The sequence below is a fragment of the Rhincodon typus genome, unplaced genomic scaffold (assembly GCF_021869965.1).
Source record: "Rhincodon typus isolate 14 unplaced genomic scaffold, sRhiTyp1.1 hic_rhity00002092, whole genome shotgun sequence".
NCBI lineage: Eukaryota > Metazoa > Chordata > Chondrichthyes > Orectolobiformes > Rhincodontidae > Rhincodon > Rhincodon typus.
The window spans coordinates 4,310-24,409 of record NW_025967730.1 but is presented as its reverse complement, the minus strand read 5'-3'; the positions used below and the strand labels follow the sequence as shown (position 1 = coordinate 24,409).

General features: G+C 39.0%; 1 protein-coding gene across 1 annotated transcript; it reads right to left on the bottom strand.

The window, feature by feature from the left end:
* Positions 1-216: 216 nt before the first annotated feature.
* Positions 217-18,731, bottom strand: LOC109917462 (discs, large (Drosophila) homolog-associated protein 5; the record flags this gene model as incomplete). The annotated part of the gene is made up of 10 exons (XM_048592948.1): positions 18,646-18,731; positions 17,356-17,429; positions 14,867-15,162; positions 13,232-13,353; positions 12,808-12,904; positions 10,394-10,482; positions 5,811-5,971; positions 4,948-5,049; positions 4,068-4,284; positions 217-445 (listed from the first exon to the last, which is right to left on the bottom strand). Coding segments are annotated over exons 1-10 (1,454 nt in total), but the record flags the coding sequence as incomplete, so codon positions are not given.
* Between the last annotated feature and the right edge of the window lie 1,369 nt (positions 18,732-20,100).

Genomic DNA, 20,100 nt, shown 5'->3' with positions numbered 1-20,100 from the left:
TCTGAAGAAGGGTCTAGGCCCGAAACGTCAGCCTTCCTGCTCCTCTGATGCTGCTTGGCCTGCTGTGTTCATCCAGCTCTACACCTTGTTAAATCAATACTTGACACTGTTTTCAGGAGACCAACATGATTCCAGAGTCATTGCTAATGAACATCAGTCTAAATATCTGCCTTAGTTTAAAGTACAAATAAAATGCAATCAGAAAGTAAGATTCACCTCTCTTCTGCCATGGAGCTGCCAGTGTCTTTCTTCATTACAGGTAAGTCAGTCTCTGGTAAACCTTTCGAAACCTTTCTTTCTGAAGTCTGTTGATTTGGTTTATCACACGTAGAAAGGATAGACGAGGTTGGTGTAGTTGAGTCACACACACCTTTAGCAGGGGTGCACTGTTCTTTTGGTTGCTGCCGTGAAACCCGATCGACAACAGAACAAGTGTCGGGAAATGCTGCACAAACATTAGTTAAAATTTGTATTGTTTTTAAAAGCCCATTTACCATTTGAAAATAAATCACACAATCACTTCAATAGTCCATGTATCAAACAACTTGCATTTAAACATACATTTTGCAAGTTTGCTCCTTGAAATGTACTGAAAGCACATGTAACTAGTTTCTTTTCTGAAAAAGAAAGGAATTTAGGAGTTGGGACATTATGTCGAGGCTGCACAGGATGTTGGCGAGGTCTCTTCTGGACTACCGTGTCCAGTTCTGGTTGCCCTTTTATAGGAAGGATATTATTAAGCCAGAGAGGATTCAGAAGAGATTTACCAGGATGTTGCTGGGAACGGAGGGTTGTGAGCTATAAGGAGGGGCTAGATAGGCTGGGACCTTTTTAACTGAGTGAAAGGAGGTTGAGGAGTGGCCTTAGAGAGGTTTATAAAATCATGAAATGGTATAGATAAGGTGAATGGCAGGTGCCTTTTCCCTAGGGTGGGAGATTTCAAGACTACAGGCATATTTTAAAGGTGAGGGGAGAAAGATTTAAAAAAAAAGACATGAGGGAAAGTAGTGGATGCAGGTACAGTTACAACTTTTAAAGGACACTCTGATAAGTTCACGATTAGGAAATGTTTGGAGGGATATAGGCCAAGCGCAGGTAGTTTGGGATTATAGTTGGCATTGACTGGTTGGACCAAAGGGCCTGTTTCCATCCTGTATGGCTATGACTCTAACGGTTCAAGCAAGATCTAATTTTCACTGTCTCTATTTAATCCACCTTAGATATAGCTGAATACTTTGACATTAAATTGTAGTGTAGTGGTTATGTGACAAGATAAGTGGATCCCATAGACCTAGATTAATAATAGAGATCAAGTTCAAATTTCATCATGGCAGTCAGATTTTGAATTCAGTTAAACTTCAATTAAGCTTTCTCATGTCCTTTGTGGATAGAAATTTGGCATCCTTATCTGGTCTACACACAGCTCCAGTAGCATATCAACGTGGTTGATCTAGCAGATCACCAAGTTGCATTAAATCACTACCGCAGCAGTTTTGGAATGTAGCCTCTCGCTACCTTTTCCAAGCCAGTAGCTTTGGACAATAAATGCTGGTTTTCCTAAGCAATGTCCACATCCCATGAAAAAATTTATTTTAAAAATTGCCAGGTATGACCATTTTTGTCAGCTGACTGTACTACTGGCATACTGTGGACAGTTGTGTGCACCACATTTATAGGAAGGATGTGAACACATTGGAGTTTGCAGAAGCGATTCACAAGAATAGTTCCAGGGATGAACACCAAGTTATGACAGCTGGTTGAAACAGTTTTCCTTAAAAGGGAAGGCAGCTAAGGGGAGATCTAAGAGATTTTCAAAATCACGAGGGGGTCAGATAGAGAATACAGGAAGAAAGTATTTCTGATTGTAAAAGAATAAGAACCAGAGTGCAGATTTAAAGTGATTTGCAGAGGTAGGAAATATAACCGGAGGGGGTAAAAAAAAGCTCTTCCCACTGAGTAGTCAGGAAGTGAAATGTAATACGTGACTATAGCTTGGAGGAGGCGGGTTCAATTGAGGCATTCAAAAGGACATTGGAGATTAAATGGATCGAAATAGTGTTCAAGGGCATAGCAAAAGGAGATTGACAGTAAGCAATGATACTCATTTGAAGATTTGGTGCTAATATGGGCTGAATGGCTTCTTATGCCACAGGATTTCTGACTCAAAGTCAGATCCAAACATGAAACCTAGTTTGATAGATTGCATGTTTCAGTTTTTTTAGTTAGTTAACACTGCAGCTGGTCATTGAAACATCCATACCAAAAACAAAACAAATAAGCTATAAACATCTATAAATATTAGTTAGAAATATCTTAACATAAACATTGAACAAAGTCCCACCCTGTTTCCCAACACTGTTAGAGATTCAAATCAGAAATTCTACTCTTATCTTTCCATTTCTACTTAATGGACTCCATCTAGTTTCTCTTTGTTGAGCTGTAGAGAAAATTTTACAACTTCTCAGTCTGATGAGATGAACTTTTGACAAGTCTGACGGCCTAAACGTTCTCTAATTCTAACTACCTGAAGATTCCTATCCCAACCCTGCTTGCTTGTAAGATACTCAAACTAGAAAGAAAGCTGCTGCCGCAGAGACAGGTATCTTTGGGACAGAACAGAACATTGCTAGGACAGAAACTAATGCTTGCTTCTGAATAAAATCTCAGCCCTCAGCCCAAACTCTGGCATTTTCTCAACTGAACTGAAAACAAAGAAATATGTTCATTCTCAAGGTCTGACTACATCGATACAAAGGGGTGTAATGTGACTGTTGTGGTGTAACCGTGCTATTCTTAAAAACTCAAATGGAGAAAAAAAAATCTGCAGGCTGGTGTTTTAGATAAGGTTAGAAATGAATTTGATATTGTTATAGTTAAACTTGTAACAAACATCATATGGACTGGTTGCTTGGAAGCCAAGAAGTTGTCAGAGATGAAATTCTTGTTTCATCAGTTGTGCAAAGGCTGAAGAACAGAACTAGATATGCAAGATCAAAAATCTAATGAGCCTGCCAAAAGACAACTGGTTAACTGAGTTTCGAGGTGGCAGGCTCGGCCTATCCAAAGTTGATCATGTGATAGAAAGCACTGAGCAGGTTGTAAAGGAACTGTGCCCAAACATAATGCTCAGATCAAAGTAGGCTGATGAACTACTTGGAGACAGGAAGGAGAAAATGGATTGCTTCCTCAGATGTGAATCTCAGAAAGCCCAGGTAACCTTGCACACATATGAGTACCAATAATCTCGAATGCAAGTTTCCTTTGGAGTACCAAATACGCACTGCTTACAAAGTACGCTTGGGAATTTCAAGTCTTTGTTACCCAGGAGTAAACTTCTGAACATGAAGGGGGATACTAACTAACAAAATATTTTAGTAGTTTACAAAACGGTTGCAATAAATTTTATCTACTCAAGGCAGGCATGTTGTCATGTATAACTCATTCACACCCACGTGCAGTGATTCTAAAAATCAGCTGTGCTGACTGCACCTTTGTTTACAATAAAACAAGTGAATATTGGGTGTACTGCAGCATATGTTTACGCTAACCTCAAGTCTCACCCCTCAGGAGTAGACAGTGAATAATAGTACATGACATCAATAACCCTTCAAAACCTAACCTGTTACACATGATTTGAACTAAATTTTGGATTCATTATCCAGGAAGAATCCTGGATGCTGGCATTAGGCTCTGTAAATATGCAAAGCAAACCCCATGATATATGTAGAATCCCTAATGAGCAACCAGTTCACACTGAGCATGACCACTTAATTGCATGACACCTCTGAGCTTCCCACAATTTTGCAACTGCTCAAATGCAAAAACCCTAGTGTTGAAGTTTTACTGTTTGGACCTAGCAGAGATGGTAGCCTCTGACTGGTGAACTAGAATACAGAGCCTATATTGCTTGTGAAGACCAAAACTTTTGTTAGGTTTTGGAAGCATCTAAAATATTTCTCCCACCTCGACTTTCTGGATCATGTTTCACAGACAAGGCTACTTTGCCAGTTGTTTTTAAATTGGTCACAAGCAGACTGCTAGACTGGTTCGCATCAAACATGTCTTACCAGCAAAGCTTTTTGCAGGACTCTCCACTCTGAAGAATCCTGCATCAAACACAATAACATCTTGTTGATTTTCCTGTCTATTGGTGCCGGTCACTTCCCGTTTCAGCTTGGCTTTCATAGATGCCTTTAAAGCAGCAAGACTGCTTTTTGGTGCAATCATGGTTTTGTTGGCTTTAAGTGCAAGATCTTCTGTGGGTTTTAGGATGGCAACCTTTTTCTAAACAGAGGAATGTGAAAGTTACCAAATTTTGATAACGCACACTGTCAAAACTACAACTGATAAAGTCTGAAAAGCTACGCTTAAAATAGGAATTAAAAAGAAAGCAAAATCATAAGAGTTTGCACATTTACAAGGACAACAAGCCTTACAGCCACATTTGATGACCTCTTCAATGTTTAGCTGGTTGACTCCTCCCAACTCTGTTTAATTTTTGCAAGACTCATGCACATTCCTGTTACAGACTGTGGCACATTTTCATAGTAACCTGATAGGATTAAAAAGAGTGCTTTGCAGGAAAGTGCATAGTCTAAAATAGAAAACTTATATTTTGAATACATTGTTGTATGGAAGAAACATGTAGGCAGCATATAGAACTGTTTTCTAAAGGAAAAGGACAAAGTTACTGCTTCAGCAGATCAGCCACTAAAGCAACTTGGTCCAATGACCAGGATATTGATTTAGGCAGATAGATGCACAAATGAACTGTAAGAAGCTTGCATTAGCATTACTACCCTTTGCTTATAGCTACAATGCTTTTTTTAAGAAAGAAAAATAAGCTGATATGCTGGATTTGGATGATTTACAAAACACTACAGGATAAACACCAAAAAGCATCTAGATGACAGAGAATGACCAATTCCAAATCTTTTTGTCCCATACCTTGACCATTTTCTTGGGCACTGACAGCAACTCATTTGGCTCCTCCCAACTATTTTCTTGAAGCTTTCTCAGATGCTCAAATTTTTTGTTCACATCTTCAACCTGGGAGGCAAGTAACCAAGTTAGAACTGACACAGTGGGATGAGAAAAAGAAAAACAGATTTTCTCACGCACACTTCTCTCAGATTGGTGGGAAAAAGAAACTTACACTTATATTTGAAACTGGGAAAGACAATAGTGGGACGTTGTTTTCAGCAGCATCTCTCCACTATTGCAAAGAATTCTATTGATTGATTTTTCCTCTCAAAGTGTTGTTGCCTTTAGGCTCATTTTGCCAACTTAGCTGATACAATTGTTGCAGCCAGTGACTGAAAATTTTAAAATTTTCACTAATCTCAATATAGCAGCCTCTTTGATAACCCATTTTATTTTTGCAAGTTGACAATCTAAAAGAAATGACACTTTTCCATCACTTCAATTTACTGCAACCTCAGCCATTTAAAGCAGTTGCTTCCAATCTTTTCCTGGCCAACCCCATATGTTAGCCTCATCATCTGCTAGTATTCACTACTTTCAGAAAATCCCAGGTCAATCCCTGGTCTGTGCAGAGATATTTCAGTGGTGGTAGGAAATGCGAAGCCTTCACAGCTGGCACTTCTGATAGCTATCAAACATGAACGATTGAGAAAATTTTGCCATCCCCTCAGTTAATTTCTTTCTGCTCACTGTACAGATAATAAGAGAATGAGAGTGGCAAGTGCTTCCTAAACAGGAAAAGAAAACAAGCTTCTGTCACTTGTTGTGGTGGTGGTGGGGAAAAAAAAAAAAATTGACTGTGCTCAAAGAAAATCTTCTGTAAATACCTGGAAGTAGACCATGTCCCAGAATCCTTCCAGATCTGTGTAAGTTACTTCCTTTTCACTTGTCTTGAACTCGCAATCATCAACAAGGCCATTAAACTGTTTGAATCGCTCAGCCATGAGAAGACGCGCTTGTCCCACAGTTGTGCGAATCAAGTCCTTAACTAAATGGAAATATAATTTGAAAGAGTACTTTGGGATGTTAGTTTTTGTTGGATAGGGTGCTTAAAAGGGAAAGTTTGTAAAGAACAAATAATTTTGTTGGCTGGTGCTATCACAGAAGATCTAGCAAATTGTTAGTTATTCACCAGAGCAAAAGATTCAGAGAACTAAAACATTTACAGGTCATTCATCCCATTTTATTTGACTTGGATGCACAGGTGAAAAGCCAGCAAATTAGGTAGAATCAGACTCAAAAATTTCTACTTGCAAAATAGTTCAGGAGAACATGTTGTAATAGATAGTGGTCCATCAAGTCAGCTTTCAACCCAGCTAAACAGAGGTCAATAGGGATCTGGAAGTTTTCCTAACAAAAAAAGCGTTGCTAATGCTGTCCAGCTTTAAAGTAAGGCAAAAAGATCAGCTGAGAAGGAACGAAAGCTTTCATGAGAAGATGAAACACATTTTTGAAGATTTTAGTCATAAAAATACAAAACCCGATTGCTCTAGAAATTAATTTTTGGACTTTTATTCATAAATCATGAAAATCTGCTAGGACTGACCATTAAGTGCAGATTAACTAAAAATCTAATTAGGCTGATTCCTGAAATATTAAAAATTTAACTGATATTTTAATACAAGTTGTGACAGCAGAAACAAAAGAGCATCACTGCATGTCAAATCACAGAACTTGTTATTCAGCTCCTGTTTTGATTGGAAATATACAACTTACACAGAGTGACAAGCTCTTGCAACAGTGCTGTCGCCTGGAATGCTCTTTTAGGAAGACCTTTTGGAGATATTTTAGTCTTTTATGGTTTAGCTCAAGGTTCATTTCAAGTACTGCTCAGTACCACATCACACTGCCATCCAGTGGAGGCCAAGGAGTGAAAAAATATTCATGGCTGCAAAGTCAAAATGTACAGCAAAGAGGACAAACATTGAATTCTAATGGCTATCAACCAAACTGATCCCTGGGATGAAAAGATTGTCCTGTGAGAAGACATTAAAGGAACGGAGCTTAAACTTTCTAGCATTTAGAAAGCAGGAGAGGTGATCTCACCAATGCATACAGAATTCTTTAATGTATTACTGCTTAGGGAGAATATCACAATGCCATTGATGGGGGACACCTTTGAGAGCTCACCCAGCAAGGCCATATTGCTTCAGCTCAGGTATAGAAAGGATGTAATCACTTTGTTGGGGGTTGTATAACAGGCCTCCCATCAGTCAGCTGGAGACAGAGGAACAGATATGTGGACAGATGGAAAAATGTTGTTGTACTGGGTGACTTTATCTTCCTCCATATTGACTGGGGCTCCCTTTTAAGTGCTAGGAGCTTGGATTGGTTGGGGCAGAGGGTGTGCATTTGTTAGGTGCACTCAGGAAAGTTTCTTGAAGCAATATGTCAATGATCCAACTAGGAAACAGGTCACATTAGACCTGTTATTAGGGATTGAGGCCAACAAAGCGACTGAAGTTCAAAGCAGGATCATTTTGGGAAGAGTGACCATAACTCCACAAGTTAAGTTACTTGTGGATAAAGATAATAGATGTCCCTGAGTGAAAGTACTAAACAGTGGGAAAGGCTAGCAACAATAATACTAGGCAAGAACAGGGGAACGAAAACAACCCTGGTAAAACAGGATTAAAGGAAAATCCCAAGGCTTTTTATACATATAAAAAAGGAGCTAGAGGGTAGCTAGAGAAAAGTTTGGTCCACTTAAGGACAAAGGAGGAAATTTATGCATGGAGCTTAGAGGATGTGGGTGAAGTCCTAATGTATTCACAAAAGGAGATGAACATGGTGGATAGTGAGTCTAAAAAGGGGTACGTTCATATTCTGGGACATGTTGATATAAAAGGTGGTGGGTGTTGGTGTTTTGAAAAGCATTATGGTAGATGCATCCCCAGGATCTGATGGGATCTATCACAGAACACTGAAGGAGGAAACTGCTAGGACCTTGCATGAAACCTTCGTATCCTTTTTAGGTCACAGAGGACTGGAGAACAGCCAATGTTGTTCCTTTAAGGATGGTATAAGGGATAATCTGTGAAATTACAGGCCAGTGAACCTTATACCTGCGGTAGGGAAGGTTCTTAGGATTTATTCACATTTGGAAAAAAGATGGACTTATTAGAAACAGGCAGCATAGCTTTGTGGAGGGGAGGTCATGTATCAAACTTGATTTTTTTTTGTGGAAGTGACAAAGATGATTGATGAGGGCAGAGTGTGGATGTTGTCTACATCAACTTTAGCAAGGCCTTTGACAAGGTCCCTTATGGCAGGCAGATACAGAAAGGATCCAGTGAACTCATAGAACTGGCTTGATCATAGACAGTAGTGGTGGAATGGTCCTTTTCTGACTTGAAATCTGTGACCAGTGGCATTTTGCAGTGAACATTGCTGAGACTTCTTGCATGTTTTATATATATAAAAAAATTGATGATTACCAAAGGTTGATAATCAAGGGACTTTCTGAAGAAGGGTCCCAACCCAAAATGTCAGCTTTCCTGCTCCTCCGGTGCTGCCTGGCCTGCTGTGTTCCTTCAGCTCCACTCCTTGTTATCTATTGATCACCAAGGTTGGGAGAGCTGTGGCTAGTGATTAGGATTACCAGTGGAACAGCAAGAAATAGATTGGCTGGAGAAATGGCAGATGGAATTTAAGCCAGACAAATGTGGGGTGATGCATTGTGAAAGGTCTAATACAGGAGGAAGTATACAGTAAAGGGCAGAACCCTTAGAAGCATTAACAGGAGGATTTAGGCATTTAGCTCCACAGTTCTGAGTGTGGCAACACAATGAATAGGCTGGTCAAGGTGGCGTATGGCATGCCTTTATCAGTTAGGGCATACAGTATAAAAATTGGAAAGTCATCTTGCACCTGTACGGAACTTTAGTAAGGCTACATTTGGAATATTGGAGTGTGTTCTGGTCACCACATTACCTGAAGGATGTGGAGGCTTTGGAGAAGGTCTAGAAAAGATCTCCAGGACGTTGCCTGGTTTAGAGGAAAATAGCTATTACAAAGGATTGGAAAGAGATTATTTTCACGTGAAAATTAGATACAGTTTGTAAAATTACAAAAGGCATGGAAAGAATCTATAGTTGCAGTCTTCCTCCTAGGGTACATAGGTTTAAGATAAATGGGGAAAGGTTTAAGAGATGAGAGGCAAGATTTTTATAAACAAAACACAGCAGATGTTAAGTGCCTAAAATACCAGAGGTGGCAGCAGAAGTACAATAACATTTATGTATCTGTCAAGATGCGTCTTAAATAGGTAGGGAAGAGAGGGATATAGACCACGTAGAGGCAAAAGGGTTTTTGAGAAACGTCATGTGCCAAGTTGTGAGGAATTTCTTCACAGAGGGTGGCAAATCCTTAGAATTTACTAAAGCAGAGGCAGCTCTGCCATCAAGTATGTCCAATGTAGATTTCTAGACATTAAAAATTGCAATGCAATTGTAGAAGTTATAGGAAAAAAAAGCATTTAGGTAGATCAGCCATGATCTAGCTGAATATGGAGTGGGTTTTATGGACTGAACACTGAACCGAATTTCTATTACCTATGCATATTCATGAATGGAGCATGTTGCAAGCAATTCAATTTTTAAATTTATGTCAAGTGAGATTTCATTAAGCTATACAAAGTTACATTTTCTTCACTCTCTCCTTCTATCTGGACTGTAAATCAAGTTTTTAATTATACAGCAAACCTTTTATTAATGGACACCCGAGACCAGGAGTGTTCTGGTTGATCAAATATTCTGGTTATTTAAGAGGTCCACATAAATGCAAAAACACACTAAGTAACAGAAACACAATGCAGAGGGCATATACATTGTTATACTTCACTTACGGTGTAAATGACTTAGATAATAATGCAGCTTTGCCTTAAATAAAACATATTGGCAGAGAGCCCTCTCACTCGCACCCTTAACCGACTACTCAGACATTGCAATAATACAGTAAACTTCCAGTATTTCAGGTATATCATTTTTGCCAGTTTATCAAGACTGCCACATTCATAATGTCAGTTCAGTTAAAACAGTTCGCTCTATTTATTTTCTAATAAAGAAACAAGTCAAGCTAAAAAGTCAAATGTGACCAAACACGAAATTATTATATCTGCTTGCAAAACACAGGAACAGGGACAGGTAGATACAAATGGTAAATGTTAGGATGTAATAAGCAATTTTAAGGCATCTAAAGTCAGTAACTTATTTTTAATGAATGTACTGTTTAAAATGACTGAGAACTGTAATATGGCAAGTATTGAAAAAAACTAATGAAATTTTAAACTGCTATTGTGGAATGAAATTGAAATCAGGTTTTCTAAAATTTCAATTTTAAAAGGATCCAAGGCATGCTAGTGTGCAAGTTGCTTTGACAATGGGATTCATTTGGCACAGTTCAACCTTACCGTGATCTGGAATCTCTGCAGAATTAGCCCACCCTTCCCACTGCTGGCAAAGTCCCGTCAAACTTTCAGTCTCCGACTGAACAATTCCTCTGCAAAAGAACACATTCAATTTAACATCATCCAACCCATTTTTCCCAGATATCCAAAATAATCATGCTTCAGCATGGTACCTATGATAATTTGATGCCTGCAACCGTGATATCAATGATATCGTTTGCATTTTCCAGTCTGAACAGCCCTCTACTGGTTTCGCTACTAGATTTTCATGCTCAAATTTCTCAAGCTAGTCTTCAGCACTCAAACTTCAGAGTCAGAGTCAAACAGCACTGAAACAAGCCCTTCCATCCAATTCGTCCATGCTCACCAAGTACCCAAACTAAACTAGCCGCACTTGCCTGCACTTGGCACATATCCCTCCACACATTTGCCATTCATGTACCCATCCAAATATCTTTTAAGTGTTGTAATTTTACCTGCATCTACTACTACTTTCCACATACAAACGATCTTGTGTGGAAACGTTGCTGCCAGGTCTATTTTAAATCTTTCCCCTCTCATCTACAACCTATGCTCCCTAGTTTTGAACTCCCCCACCCTAGGGAAAAGACCCTTGCTACTCATCGTATCTATGCCCTCATGATTTTATAATTCTCTATAAAAGGTCACACTCAACCTCCTACGCTACAGGAGGAAACCTTTAGCCTATCCAGCCTCTCTTTATATGTCAAGCCCTCTAGTCCCAGTAAATCTAGTCCTTGTAAATCTTTTCTGAACCCTATCCAATTTGATAATATCCTTCCTATAGCAGATGCCTTAGATTGCCATTCAAACATGATAGCCTAGATATTTTTGACGAACTTCTCCAAGCATGTTATGACATATCTCTGGGCAAGATGGGACTTGAATCTAGGTATGTGTGCTTAGAAGTACAGACAATCCCAATACACCACAACAGCCTTAAAATGTAGGGCCTAATTGGCCTCCCAAAAGGCAATTCTGAGTATCAGTGGACAGCAAATTAGTTGTGGCCAATTCAGTGTAGTGGCATTTACAAAGACCAAGTTAAACTGCAGCAGCCCTTCTGCAATCCAGTTCACATAACTCAGCACTGATTGGACACAGGTTTGTGGTTCAGTTACATTCTAGCTTTACCAAGAGCTTACAGCAAATTGCAAAACAAAAATCTACCTCTCAAGTTGTTCACTGCTATTTGCTGAATTTTTAACATTTAGATATGTACTGGTAGATAATAAGGACGTCTTAAAACACTCAAATCAATCATTTAAATTCAGACAGCATCAAGGGATTTGTATTGTTATAGCAATGCCATCGAGGGCACAGTTGATGGCACGTAAACAAAAAATAAACTCAAGTCTTTTCACAGCTGAGGCAGGAGGCTCATTCTCTCCCAGATTAACAAATCTGTTAATATTTAACATTTTAACATATAGTTAACATTTTAAAAAATGCATTTGCAACAAGTATTAATATTGAGCTAATACACAAAGCAGCAAACCCGAATCAGCTATTTATTCAGTCTGTGCGGAATTTGTTTTCCCAAAGACAAAAACAAATACGTTGGAGCTGATCTGTGACTCTGCTCTTCCACATCTGTTAAATTTGAAAAATAAAAAGCCCATTGGTTGGACGTACATTAAAAAACAGGCTGATTTTTCAAATCACAACCCTCCAACTGCCTTACAGAAAAGTGAAGACACAATGCATGAGATAATTCCCCAAAAATCAGCAAGATGGACCTCAGGACCACACAAATTTCTAAAAGGAGGCTGCTGCTTTACTATGAATGTAGGTATCTCTGGATAGGCCAGCATTTATTTCTCACTACTAACTAAATGTGAGAAGGCAGCGAGATCTGCCTTTATGCTGTCTCTGCTTGGTTTGCAAAATACTTAGGATGTTTACTCAACTACACACGGACAACTCCTAAAAAGACATTTACACTTCTCGCTGCTGTGGAAAAGTGTCAACAAAGACCCCTCCCACTCCAGTAATACTATCTTCCAATCTCTTCTGTTAGGCAGAAGATACAGAAGCTTGAACATGCACCAATAGGTTCACGAAAAGCTTCTTCCCTGCTGAACGGACTTTTCTAGTTTCAAATCTAATATTGACCTTGCTTTTGTGCACCTCCTGTGCAGTTGAAACCTTGTATGCCTCGCTGTGAACATCCTTTGATCTGTATGGCCTTGTTTGCCATGATCTGCCTGTACTTCTCGCAAAACAAACCTTTTCATTGTGCTTGGGTACATGTGACAAAAATTAATCAAATCAAAGGGCATACAGTCACCATCTTTCAAAATGGATTTGTCAAGTTAGGTGAATCTCACCTAGACCATACTTCAACAATAAAGAACATTGTTACTATATGCCAAGATTTCAATTTTGTGGCTTACCTGAAATGAGCAACATTGTGTAGTGGTCCACTGACATCAGTTGTACAGCTTGCTAAAGAATCTTGTGGTTTGTTAGATGCAGGTACTTCTTCAATCACTATAAAAGGTCAGATTTCATAATTATTCAAATGTTGAATTGAACACATGTTGGGTTGCCTTTTATGACATTCCCAAAGACAATTTAAATGTCCAAAAAAGTTCCAGTTAAAGCAAAAAGGAGCAATTTTAAAAGATGAAAACAGCCTTAAAAAGGAAATAAACAATTCAACTGGTTGAACTCAAATTTGATAGCAACATTTCATTTTTGGTCGCTATTACTACAACAGGACGCTGTCATGAGGCTTTACAGCATGTATAACAGGAGCATAAGGATTACAGTTCCGTAGAATGAATTATTTACCAGTCCATCAGAACTGTGACTTACCAGCACCAACAGGGTCTTCACATTTTGCTTCAGGGAAATGCTCAGACTCAAGTCTTGCGACAAGCTTACTTCTAGTTCTGGTCACCAAATTTGGTGTTGTGGAAGAATCAACATTATTTTTTCTGGACAGAAGGAAAGAGAAACATATTTACAAATGTTTATTTTTGCAGAATCGAGATACAAGAAGGAGGAATTTCTTCAGCCAGAGGGTGTCTAATCTGTGGAACTCATTGCTGGAGAAAATCATTGACAGAGCCAGATAGGTTCTTGATTAGTAAGAGGATCAAGGGTAATAGGGAGAAAGCAGGAGAATGGGGTTGAGAAACATACCAGTTCATCATCGAATGGCACAACAGACTCAATAGGCCGAATGTCCCGATTCTGCTCATATTTTTTATGGTCTTAACCATGGATAAATAGTGAACTGCATGCCAGGCCACATGGGAACATCAATGGCGTTCATCAACTATACAGAATTTAATTCAGATGTTAAACAGGGCTTCCCAAAGCAGGGGTCAGGACCCAAATGGGGTCACATGCTCTAAAGTAGCAATGGCCACCAGGAAGTTCTAACTGAGTTTAATAACTATGCTCCTGCTCTAACAATCAGGTCCCATTCCCCCTATTTTTGTAAGTGCTCACCAGCCTCTCACATTCGCTCTCACAATGACAATTTTCAAGCATTGAAAATGGGGTCACTGTGGGAAAGTTTGGACAGTATTGTATCAAGAATGTTTATGCAAGAAAAGGGCATGAGGTTTAGAGCAGGGAACAAAAGAAATTGATCAGAGAAATCACAATGATGCAGCTGGTTAAATGGTAATAAAACAGTTCATAAACATTAGCCTGCGAGACCACAAAGAAATGCTAATAGATAGTGAAAACCACTGCTCAGCTTTGCCACATTCAGCAAGGTTTATCCATCTTATTTCCGAAGACAGTAAAAATCTTGTAAAAGCCCTGAAGCAATTAGGTAGCAATTTTAACTCATTCCCTCCCTTCACCCAATAGTTCTATTGCAAATGCCAAGCACACACTGGGATACAGTTTTACAAGCATTCTCCAGTACTTCAATCAAATGGCCATCATTGGAAGGCCAGTCTTGATGAGAGTTATCAGGATATTTGGAAAAAAAAGCAAGATGCTGCATCAGCTCTTCACGTTATTTGTCCGAACATATGCCGTTCCAGTAAATCAGGAACCGGTGAAACAACAGCCAAATTTCCTATCCCTTAACCAAGTGGGGCCAAGGCCAAATAACTCCAATTGTTGACCTAGCTGCAGTTAATGAATTCTACACAGCTGAGTGAATTATGGCTCTTTACTATTGCAGCTTCACTAATCTAATTAAACTTCGCACAAAGGAAAGAAAACAAGTAGCTACAGTACACTTTCCCTGATTGCTAACACTCCACCTAGCACAACATCCACTAGAGGAAGTTAGGAAGCCAAATACGGTCAGTTTAGTAAGAATAATTGTGAAGTTTCACAAGGGTGTGCTGAATGGATTTGCTAGCAGTACTATACAACTATCACTGGCATTCAGTAGAGAGAGAGTGGAAAAAACATGTAGCAAACTAAGCAAATGCATGAAAAACCCGTTTGATTAGGAAGAATTATAGTGTTCTAACTTACGATCCGTGCTCGACAGGACTCCAAGAACAACTTGAAAAGAAATTATTCACACTTCGGGGGCTGAGTGGGGGAAATTTCAATTGGGCCAACCCAGGCATGGGTGCAAAGACATAGTTTTCAGGTGCAAAAGAGATTCTCTTGCCCACACGTCCAGTACCCAGTACTGGTGGCATTTGGAGCCCAGTGTCATTATCAGTTGGTTGAATTGGTTCCTTGCAACTTGGCGGTTGATCTTTCTCAGTGACTTCCATATCTTGTTCTTCACAGGGGATAGACACTGGTTCATCGTGAACAACCTGAAAGACAGTTTGAAGTATTTAATTTCAGTTATAACCAGCTTTAAATTACTTTAGCTTAGGTACAAGATTACATCAATGCATTTTAGTCAGTCATCACTGCATGTCACAAAACTGCTATCATTTTAAGTAGTCAATAGATAGTTTTATTCTATTTTCCCATACTTGGAAAAACAAGATACTAAAAATGCTAATTCAGTCATTTGCAATCTGAGCAAATTTTGACACAGCTATTATGGTGCTGTTTACATCCAATCAAGGATGAAGTTAAAGAACAAGAGAGGTTGAAAGTCATTAATCCAGAAGACATCACAGGCTATGTATTCGATCACAAATGCCCTTCTGGAACAAAGTTTACGAGAGCATGTTGAAGCCAACATCACACTTTTAGACGAGGCAGAAAACAAATATGTGCAATTTAAAGCGCAAATAATAATTCACTAGCTGCATGGTCATAGCATAATATTACATAACAAAAACAGCAACAAATGACAATTGCAAAATCTATAACCAGCGACTTGAAAGACAGGAAATAGGTAGCCAAATCTCCAATGACAAATTATGACCTGGAATGGAATTCCATTCTTAAAAAGGGGCACCTTAATGGAATGTTTTTAATAAACCCAGGGCATGCCAATGGAAATTATTTTATGCATTTGAAGTGTCTTGGCAGGCTTCAATTTGGAAACTTATGGATCTAATGAGATGGAGACTGGAGCTGACCAAACTTAGCATTCCATCAACTAGAAGAGCCCCGAATATAGGTTTCAGGGTATACAACCAAGTTGGACTAAGAAGTTAGCGGGAAATCTCTCAGATGGTAATCACTTATGACATCAATACTTATCCCATGCTTAAAACCCCTCTATAGAACTACGGGAACACTGTTTCGTTACAACTCTGGCTTTTTGCTGCCTCAAGTTTCCTTGCTTTATAAAATGACACCACCGTACCAGCTTGAAGCTTGGCATTCTCACTACCTTTGTAAACCTCCGATTTGGTTACTTTTTCCATAATCCCGTTGTGGCTTTGTCACTGACATTCCTCCACAGTTTTACATAATTAAAGTTGGCTTTCCTCAATGTAATCCAGTACCCAGAGTTTGGAACTCAAAATTAGAAAAATACGCAACAGAGTAATCAGACTTCAACTGTGAAACATTGTACATTTGACCAACAAAATGGCCATCACAAAATGAAGCAGGCCACTATCCTAATGTCACAACGTGGCATTCTTTCAGACAATACACAGGTTCCAAGCAAAACATTTCGCATATTTCAAGGGAAAAACAACCAAGTGGGAGATACTCCACTCAGAATTGAAAAATGCTGTACAACATTCACTGTGACAAAATAGCTGTAAAGGCATATTCCAAGTTCTACTCTGCTGCATATTTAACAAGAATGCAGTGTGTGTCCCATAGTGACTTTAAAAGAGCAGTATAGTTGGCCTACTGCATGCAGAACATGAGATTCATTCATACAAGAAATAGGAGCACAGCACACATCTTCAGCCTGCTCCACCAGGTCAAAAGGATTATAGCCAACCTTCAGATCCACATTCCTGCCTGCTCCCACTGGTCCTCAGTAGAGGCACCAAAAATCTCAGCCTTGTGTGTTTCTCAAGGATGGAACCTTCATAACTCTCTCTGGGATACAGAATTCTGAAGATTCACGATCCGATGAATGAAGAAACATGACAACTTCAGGTTTGCTAAACTCGAGAGTTTAGACCTTAGTCAGATTCTCTTCCTAGAGAATCTAAGAAAACTTCACTGGACCAATTCCAATACAAGTATATCCTCTCTCAAATATGGACACCAAAACTGAACAGTACTTCAGGAATGGTCACACTGCAGTTACAGCACAATTGTCATCATTGTACTCTAACCCTTTTGCAATTATGGTCATGATGCTATTTGCCTTCCAAATTGCTTCAAGCACCCTCATACTGTTGCCCTTTTGCACAAGTGTACCGGAAATCCTCTTCCCCGCCCAAAAAACGAATGACAGGCACATCATGTTCAGAGATTTCTATTTTAGCAAGTGGAGATATTAACATGGTCTGGTGAAATATAGAGCAACTTTAATTGCAGCAAATAAACTCCATTTAACAGGAGCAATCATAAAATCAATATTTTCAAACAGTTTGATGAAGGAGTGGAGACTCCGCTACAATATAAATGGCCCTCACCAGTTTGCAGTTAGATTTTTCTCCTGGTTGTCCTATTTTTTTGGTTTTGTTGATAGCTGCTTGAGACTTCAGGACTAAAGAAAAGAATAGGATTAGTCAGTATTTCTTCTCAGAATAAGATCAAGCATTCCAAGTATTGTCAACCAAAATCACATCTGTAAAAATGGGTATCACTCGGTTTCAATAACTGTTGAGATTTTGACTTGTGCTTTAATCAACTAGATGAATAAACAGTAGGCCGACTTTGTTCTCCAGCTGTGGCCTGAACACGAGTATGACTGGGTGTTAAAAGGTTGCCCCTATCGGTGGTTAGCCATGTCCTGGTAAACCAGATACTTTCTTTCAAGGGCAGATTTGAAGCCACTTAGCACCAATTATCTAGTGCAAAAAAGAAAAAGAAAAAAAGGGTTTGACTGCAAATTTGAAAGCAACACTAACTAATTTCTGAATGACTACTTTAGTCCTGGGTCTAACATATCAGAGGCTTAAGGGGCCAAAATTATCTATGCCTGCTCCTAATTAGTCTACACGTTTACAAAATTCTTCCCATGACCAAATGATCATAAAATTTCAACATATCACAGTGAGGATCATACAAAATTACAAAACTAAAGCCCAAAGATATGCCTTCTCAACGGAGAGGAGCTTAACATAAAACATCTAATTCATTATACATAGAGAATTTTCATGGGTCGCCTCCTGAAAGATCTAGTTTAGATGGGGTGAGGGAGGCATTTAATGGGAAAGCAAATGTAGGAGCTAAATCTCAGGCAGAAGTCTCTGCCTTTCCATTAGTAATAGCTAGTCTAAAGAGCACAACGCATCAGAAAAGAAAGGCAGTGGGTTCACTTGTTTGTAGTATTGTCTACCAATGTCTCGCACCAGTTGGAAAACAACTGAATCAGTTACCCAATGCAGCTTAAAATTAAGTAGGCAACTAAATTATTGCCCACAGACCTGAAAGGGTCATTTGCTGAAGCAACTCAAGTCAAGCAGGGCAAGAGACACAAAATTAGGCTATTTGCATTTGAGCTTGAATAGCCTATAGACTAGGAGACTAATAGCCTACTAGTCTATAGGCTATTCAAGTAGCCAGAGAGTTCCCACTATAAATTAAATCTGGTCCACTAGCAATGCTGGAAAAGTACTAGAACACTTGAACAGATCTTTCATGTCCCCAGCTTGGGCTTTAGCCATACATTACACTCAAAATACAGGCTACAGATCCTGAGTTTCCAGTACGATGGGATAAACCAATCAGCTAAGACACTGTTCACTTAAAAAACTTACCCTGCACAGGTTTAACAGCTTTTGGTGCAATTTTTGGTTCAAGCCGACTCCTTGTCTGTAGTGGCATGATAGGTGCTGCTTTGACATCTAGAATCCAATTTTGGAGAATGACAGAGGATTAGCTATTGAAACAACTTTGCAACAGCAAATTCACACATTTCATAAGCTATATCCTGAAAAGTAAAGTGCACTTTCATTGAAAGTTTTGCACGCGTTAAAATTCATTACCATAGAAAAAATGTTGCACACATCCAGGAATGGAATTTGATTGGAGATAGGGGCCATAAAGTTAAAAAATAACAATTAGATTTGACATAAACAAACTAAAGTCACACCATATTATAATTTAAATTATTTACACAAATGTTGCAGTTCCCAATTTTAAATGCAAGTTAAAAATTCCAATTCGACAAAACGTTAAAGTTCGATGAGGGACTTTCAAAAAGGCTTTTAAGAGTTCTGCTGTATTATTTATAAATAGCACAGTGCCAGATTTCAGGCACATATACTAAGCCGGTTATAAATCTGAAGTTAGCTATTTACTGACATCAGTTGCATAGAATTTCTCTCTTCAACAAAAAAAAGAGGAACAGAAGACATCACGGTTGGAGACCACAGGGATATTTAATGTACTTCAGCTCTCCTAGCTGTTTATCAAGATACTGTTCATTGTACTACGGAGAGGGAAGCTGATAACCAGATTTTGAGGTAAACCTAGTCCCTAATTTGAAGCTCTTGGACTCCTGTTCAATCACCTTAATCTTTGGAGGCATAGAGTGCAACACCACAGAAAAAAGGTCACTCAACCTAATGCACTTGTCTAGCTTTTTGAAAGGGATCAGACTAAACATAATCCCCATTTTTTCCCCTTACAGCCCCTACAAATTTTTTCAATTTCAAATCAGGGATCTCAAACTTTGCCCTGAAACTAAAACTTAACTGTTATAGCTTTTCTTTTTTCCATATGAACATCACTCATTCAGGTACAAATTTTAGAAAATCACTTTTGCATCCTCAAGGGCCTTGCATAATTCTCTCAGCATGGTACTCAAATTTTCAGCTGAGTTTTACTAGTTTATTCTCAAGTGTTCTGCTTCCATGTTTGCAATCAAATAACAGACTCTTTCTGCTACTCAAGACTTCAGTTAAACATCAGCCCAAACCACACAACCATTACCTGCTCCACTCTCCACCTCAAAAATAACAAACCCCCAAACTTACTGGCCTGGTTCTTTTACTTTAACCATATTCTCTCGCTAAAAGTTTTTAGCTTTGACTAAAACTCTTGCTCACACCTTCTAGTACTGCATTTAGAAATTGCACACCTAAAATTGTTCAGGGGATGTGGGTGTCACTGCTTTGCCAGCATTTGTTGCTCATCCCTCATTCACCTCAAGCTGAGTGGCTTTCCCAGACATTTCAGAGTTGAGAGTCAACCGTATTACTGAGTCTGAA